Raw genomic sequence first — 7,509 nt, forward strand, 5'->3', positions numbered from 1 at the left:
CGGAAATTTCGATCATCTGGTGCACTGACATCGTACAGCTCACGGACCTCCACCGTTTTGCCTTCACCGAAATGCGACCGCGCGGCGCCGCCTGGGAAAAACGTGCGGCCTTCGGGTTAGCGACTGAGTAAATAAACAAATCAATAAATAGATCAAACTGATGACAATGATGATCATTAATTGATGATGAAGCTCGAAAAAAATGGTGATGCTAGAGGTTATGGTCACGATGATGTTAAATGATTATGGCGATGATTATAAAGCTCAAATTGTATGAGCGTGCGTATTTCAGTTATCGTGGCGGGTTTACGACACCATCGCGATTTCGCCAGCAAGTCACGTACACTTGCGTGCTCACAAGTTTGCTGTCCCACGTGTTTCACGGAAGTTAAACTGGCAGAAAAACAAGTTTTTTCCTGCCTATAACGACTCGCTTCCCTTTGTTGTTTCGGGCGATTATGCGACAGGCATTGCAATGAACTGCCAAGGCATTGCCCAAGTGTGGGGGATCGATTCGGCATAAACCAAAGGCCTCTTCATCACAAGGTTGCAAAACCGAAGGCGTAGGGAATCGTAACATCACGTTAACAAAAGTAATTGATCCGGTCTCACGTTGTATTATAAAATATCTCGGCTTTGAGATACTCCGTGGCGGCTTGATCCCAGCTCCATTCCGGCCACATGGGCGTGCTTTTCGTGCTCAGGCATTTCCAATACCCTAGAATTCGATTAAAAAAAAAGAATGCTGCACTTTAGCAAATGGTGTTCGTTTCTCGCACTGGCGATATCCTGGTCGCATTCCTTGTTTCATTGAGCAATAAATCTGGAGAGACGACGGAAGTCTTCGGAAGGCCTGTAGGAAGAACAACCAAAGATTCCTAAGTGGACAGTCAAATGAGGTCTTCAAACCTATAAGAATTCTGAAACTTGAATTTCAACTAAGTCGTTGGCCTAGCTTTTTTTTTTTCAGTTTTCTTAACGTAATTCCGGACGAGGCGGCTTTTGGACAAATTCTCTATCGTGCGTGGATATGTGGGTCCGTTAGAAAGGTGCACGTAATTGCAAAAAATGAATTGAAGCCGGTCACCGCGGCGTATCTCGAAAACATCGTGTGTTCGTGGGCATCACATCTTCGTAAACTTGTTTGCAGCGCAACACCAGGAACACAGGGCACGGAAGGATCAAAAGAAAAAGGAAAGACGTCCTTCCCTATCCTGTGTTTCTGGTGTTGCACTGTAAACAAGTTCTCGACGAGTCCCAACCAACTGGCCAAACTTACCGTCTTATGACCTCAAATGTCTTGATGAATATTATACAAAGGCCAAAGTCTTACATGCCTGATCAAACGAGAGAAGGGACCGTCGTCGGCGTCAACACGAATGATGAAAAAAAATATCACCTAATCATACACCGCGACTTCACGATGTCATCTTTCTTTCTTTCTTTCTTTCTTTCTTTCTTTCTTTCTTTCTTTCTTTCTTTCTTTCTTTCTTTCTTTCTTTCTTTCTTTCTTTCTTTCTTCGCTCCTCTTTCGATCTCGCAACTAAGGTACCATGCCGGTTATTACAACTTCTTAACAACCCTGCTTTTTTTCTCCCTCTCCCCTGCTTTCCTTCCCTCTTACATCAAAGTGGATTTGTCCCCAGTAACGCAACGTCTTACACTTCTACCACGAGCCCTGTATCGTGCTTCTATACCAGCCAATGAATACCGGAATAATGCGGCATGAACCGCGCGTACAAGCAACCCTAACATCGGCGTGTCTTGCGAACAAGCCCGCCGTTCGATTGTTGCGCGAGGAATCGTAAGGCCACAGCTGTCGTAAAAAACTCCCAAGCATTTTCCCGAGGGTGAACATGGCTAAGTGCGATTGCACGGGGTGATGCTATGAAGGGTATTTATTAATTCGCACTATTATATTTATTAATCACACTATGGTGCTTTTATGGTGTAATGGTTCCTGGGAATCGCAATTTGATCACACGGGGGAGTTTACGTTAACTCACTGGCGAATGCCGACGGATTTTAACTTTACTCCCCCTCATAGCATCACCCCGTGCATTCGCACTTAACCATGTTCACCCTCGGGGAAATGCTTGGGAGTTTTATTACTGATGATGATGATGATTAAAGTGTAATTAATGAATTTAAGTGTTGTTTGTCATGAAGCATTTGTACACAGATACATTATATACGAAGTATTATTTATTTACACTTCACGATTTTCGTACGATGCATTAAATGCACACATCGCGAGCGCGTCACACACACACACACACACACACACACACACACACACACACAAACTACACTACTGATTAGCACCTATTCGTGTTATCGTTGTAGCTCGCGGTTAGTACCAGCGCTTTGTGATCCGAGAAATGTACGGTGAGCGGATCCGGCAAGACGGAGCGGACCGTACAGTTCCTACTTAACGCCAAGTCGATGAAGCCACTGTTGATCGTGGTCGGAAACTCGAGAGACAGACACGTCATCGAGTAATTGTTCAGCATGTGGTCAACCAACTAGCCATTGTCCTTTCTAACGTCCACGTTAAAGTCACCCACCACCACAATCGGAACCGAGGGACGCGCGCGCACAGACTCACTCTCCATCGCCGCATCCATCTGCTCCAAGACGTCATCTCTGGAGAGGTTCAGGGCCAGGTAGACGGTCACAACCAGGACGGCATCACCGGAGTAGGCAGTGGTGTAGACGGAAGCGTACGGCGAGTTGTCTCTGAGCGGCGAAGTACACACGGCATAGGAGAGGGCGTTGGCGTAGACATGTCCAACCAAGCACACGCCGCAGTACTCGCCCCGGCTTCCACTCCGGGCGAAGGAGCACGGGTCGTCAGTGGGACACGTTCGCGGCGATGCATCAGGAGCGAGGTCGGCACGCTGTAAGACCAGGAGTTGGGTCCGGTCCTGCTGTCACCTGAGCTCTTCACTGAAGGGCCGGTAGCGCTTTAGGAAGACGTCCACTCCACCAGCCCTTCTCTCGCCGAGGGCCCGGGTCACGCGATCGTAGCCACTCAGGGAGACATCGGCAGCGCAGTCACCGGAGGAGCGGTTCCAGGTCTCCGTGAGGCAGAGGAGATCAACTCTGGAGAGTACGGGGTCTTAGGCAACGTCCAGTGCATGCGCCGAGAGAGAGCGGACGTTTAGGAGTGCGAGCGTGAACTCCCTACAGCCACCCTCGCACACCCTGCGGAAATGCTGGTCCCTCAGAGCGGAGAGTTAGCGCTGCGTGACGGTGACGAGACGGTAATTCTCGAGCCTCCGAAACTCATCGAGCATGGGTTTGTCGGGGTTGTCTTGCTTGTGGTAGAAGGTGTGGTCTCCCTCAGCGTTGGTGAGGTATAGCCCGTTGAGGTTGGTACACCGAGAGAGCGCAACGTAGACGAGCTTCTGCGGGTGCGTCTTGGAGTAGTCGTACACGACCGAGGCGTAGGCTCCCCCCTGAGATTTGTGCACGGTGATGGCGCTGGCCTGGACAAGGGGGAACTGCGTCCGTTTACAAGCTATGCCGGCCTTTCGATATACCGTGACGGTGGCCGACTGCATCTCGATGTGTATCCAGTCCTCGCTGGTCACGTCGTAGCCGTTGGAACGGGCCTCGTGAACGGCCCGAGTGGCGCGCGCACGCGTGAGCTTTCCGGTACCGGGCACATCGAACTCGAGCCACAGTCGCCTCACGCGCGTCTCTTCATCCTCGTCTCCTTCTCCTTCTTCATCCACTCCATCTCCATCATCAGGCAACGGGCCGGCGAGCTCACACAGGCGCAAGACTCCAACCACACCGTTGACCAGACCATCCACGAGATCGATGTTATGAGTCATCATGTAGGGCTTGCCAACCACGGCCATTACTTCCCTGGGCAGATTTGCAAACTCGCTGGGAACCATTCGGGCAACCCTACGCTTGGCATTCTCGAGCAGATGCGGCGTCTTGCAGCCGAGGTACCGATCACGCGCGCGAAGCACCACGAAGTCGTCCTGCGAACGGGCCATGGTCTCGTTGAAACGCGTGACATCGGCGTTCGAGTAGAAGATGCGCACAACCGAGGGCGCGCGCTCGGCGGCTTCCTCGACCGTGACGAACCTGGATTCGAGAAGCTTTACTTCTTCGGGCTCGAGCGCGCGGCCGTCCCCGATGTTGGTGAGGACCGCGGAGAAGGTGACGTCAGACTGGCGCACGACTCTCACGAGCGCGCAGTATTCGAGATGATGCCAGGTGACAGTGCTGAATCCTAGGAGACCATCAGCACTGCGGGGCCGCTTGAAAATCTCGCTGGCACGCACGGGCGGCAACTACCGCAGGTCCCCGCAGAGGATGACGTCCAGTCCACCGAAGGGTTCGGTGAGTTGCTGCGTGATCTTGCGCAGATGGCAATCAACCAGTTTGAGTTGGTCGACGGACATCATACTGACTTCGTCTATGACGACGCACTTGACTCTGCGGAAGGCACACCGGAAGGTGTTCAGGTCACTAGGTCGGAGTCCACCGTCCCCCATGACTCCGAGGCGGGCGTCCTGTCGGTTTCCACGGGCAGCCCGTACGAGTTTGAAGGCACTGTGGATGGTGGTTCCACCCACAGTGACGGCGGCCTTTCCCGTACTGGCGCAGATCACGTACGCGTTGTAGACGGAAGGGACGGATGAGGAGGAGCCGTCTTCCCAGCCAACGGCACCGCAGCAGTCCGCACAGCGGTTATACACGTTCATGGCGAGCTTGAGCACGAAGGTCTTGCCACAACCCGCGGGTCCCGTGAAGAAGACCCGCAGCGGAGGCTGCCCCGGCGTGGTCTGACGGTGCAGAATCTCGCACAGCAACTCGTACTGCTCGGGTACGGGCTGCGCATCATCGAAACGTACTCTTCTCGTTCCATGATTCCGCGCCGTTTGCGTACCGCAGCACACGGCGTACTGACCTCCTTTAGCAGTCGGAGCAGGCGCTCGTTAGGCAGCACGTCCGCGTACACACTAGCATCCGCATCTCGTCGTTCGGGGATTTGTACCCACGCGCACCCGTCATCTTCATTACATTCTTCTTCTTCTTGCATTGTTCTTTCTTCATCCTCCTCTCTCTCTCGCCTGAGCCGCAGCATCTCGGCGTAGTGGACCTCCACCATTTCTTGGACCAGTGCATCGTCATCCACCGGGTTGTATTCTTTTCGTTTTACCTCAATCAACTGCTTGTTGTTGTCGTAGATGGACACATACCTATTATCATCCAACACATCAACCGTTTCGCTTCGGAACGGGACGTATAGAAGGACATTTTCCCGCATATACGACTCCACATCGTTACCGGGGTTGTATCCGCGGTAGCGTATCACAGCCGGCCGTACCCTGAGCACGTAACGACAATCACCCTTCGCCGGCTGGTACTTGCTTGCGAAGTCGGTGAGGCATACGTCGTTGAGGGTAGGCGGCCTGGCCTCGTACTTTTGCACGAGGTTCGCTTTCCAGACGTCGGTGGAGCCCGGAGGGAGCGCCTCCAACTCGGCACGCGTAATGCGTACGCGCGCCCGTTCTTCTAGGTAGCACGTGGGGACGTACACCACCTCCCGGGTCTTGTGCGACATGTCCTGTTTGAGTAGAAACCAGGCCGCCTCCTGTGCCGACATTTCAATTCCTTTAAGGATGTGCACATGAACCTTGCGGATCACGGCTTCGATGTCGTCGTTGGCATTCGTTTTGAGAATCTCGGCAACGGTGCGTTTGAGGTTGGACATTCCGTGGTCGGACTTATTGACATAGTCCACCACGTAGGAAGCGCACGCGTAGTGATCGAGTATTATCTGCATATCTATATTCGAATCCAAGACCCGGCCTATCCGCGCGTTGAATGTATTAACAAACTTCTCCGCCGGGGTCCTTCGATGGAGGACGCAGGGTCGCGAAAGGCCGGCGCGCAGGACATCCATATACTCCTTCTCGGAGTGCAGGCCGAAAGCGCGTAGGAACGAGGCAAGATCCTCAAAGTCGCCGGACTCGAGGCCCTCGTGCATTTCATCATACTTCTTCTTGAGGGCCTTGAGACGCTGGCGTTCCCGCTCACTCTCCGCATCGTCTCCCTCCGGCGCAGGTGGAAACGGCACCACCACGATCTTCGTTTCATCACTGGGCATGAAGGGCGCCCCGAATCGGCACTTGGTGCGGCCGTGCTTGTAGCACGTGTGGGTGTGCTGATGCGTCTGCGTGCGCAGCCGCCTGAGGAGCGTAGTGTCGAGCGTGAGGAGTTGGGCCACCATCTCGAGGGTCTTGGGCATGGCACCTTCCTCACCGATGAGGTCCTCGTCGGGAGCCTGTTCGAGCCACAGGATCACGTGCACGTGCGCGCTTCCTCTCTGCTGGAACTCCACCCGCTTGAAGTAATCCCGGATCACGTACGGGCGGAACGGCGAGCAGTTTCGGTCGGCGAGCACGTTCATGATGACGTCGAAGATCCTGTTGATGTACATCGCGCAGGCAACGGGGTCTTCGTTCACGAGCTCCACGCGCTCCCAGGCCATCATCTCGGACACGGGCCGAGGCGTGCCGTCGGGCCCAACCCGAAGCCACTCCAGGGTCTCGAGCAGGCGCTCCCAGTGGACCTCGGACGCGGACATTGTCAGGAACGCGTGCGGCATTCCCAACTGGCGGATCATTGCGAAGAGTTCACTCCTGCGAGCCTGCCAGTACTGGACCGTATTTGGAACGCCCCGCATGAATGCGAGGTCGTGGTCCAGCACCTCCTCCAGGAACTTCTTACCGCCACTCTCGAGCTGCTCGCGCGTGATGGAACCAGTGGTCTCGTTGGTGCGAAACATCATGTTGCTTTCCGCAACGTTGTACCGCATCACATTCGCGGCCATGTACAAGACGTGCTCCGGCGTTGCTCCACGCCGGTCGGTGCGCCGTATCTCGCTGCTGGCCATGGCGAATGGCGTGGAACGCGGACCGATGATCTTGCGAGGCACGCCCATGTATATCGTGGGGAAGGCGAGCTCTTCCGCATACGCATCCATGAAGAGCGCCAGTGGGACGCGGTTCTCACCCGGAGCGAGGTGCAGGCTATGCGACTGATCGATCAGCTTGTCAGCGGCAGCGGCATCGTCCAGTTCGCTGCTTCGCTCCCCATCATCTCTCATCAAGAGAGCGCGCGGTCGTTGCTCACCCTCCTCATTAAAGAAGATCGTCTTTGACATGGCTTTGAGGGCAATGGCTAGTTGCACGGGGTCGTCCAAATCTATGTTCTCGGGGACAGTCTCGATGTCATCTGCGTCGTCTCCCCCCTGGGCGCGTTCACCTTCACAAACGGCCTCATCATCGTCATCGAAGACACCCAGCCGACTCCAGTCGATGCGCACGCTGCTAGCGACATACAACGGCGCATGCTCCAGGTGCTTCAACCACACCAAGATGTTACCGCGCTTCACCAGTCCGCGCCTGTACGTAGTCGGACTCACCAGCCTCCGCTTCACGTGCACGTCTATCGCAACGTCCTCGGGAACCAGCCGCG

General features: G+C 54.5%; 1 protein-coding gene across 1 annotated transcript; it reads right to left on the reverse strand.

The window, feature by feature from the left end:
* Positions 1-608: 608 nt before the first annotated feature.
* Positions 609-7,195, reverse strand: LOC142817481 (uncharacterized). The gene is made up of 7 exons (XM_075894496.1): positions 5,097-7,195; positions 4,934-4,985; positions 4,318-4,856; positions 3,280-4,269; positions 2,938-3,105; positions 2,609-2,829; positions 609-718 (listed from the first exon to the last, which is right to left on the reverse strand). Exons 1-7 carry the CDS (start codon positions 7,193-7,195, stop codon positions 609-611), a joined length of 4,179 nt encoding a protein of 1,392 aa, XP_075750611.1.
* Positions 7,196-7,509: the final 314 nt, after the last annotated feature.

The sequence above is a fragment of the Rhipicephalus microplus genome, chromosome 5 (assembly GCF_043290135.1).
Source record: "Rhipicephalus microplus isolate Deutch F79 chromosome 5, USDA_Rmic, whole genome shotgun sequence".
In the NCBI taxonomy this organism is placed as follows: domain Eukaryota; kingdom Metazoa; phylum Arthropoda; class Arachnida; order Ixodida; family Ixodidae; genus Rhipicephalus; species Rhipicephalus microplus.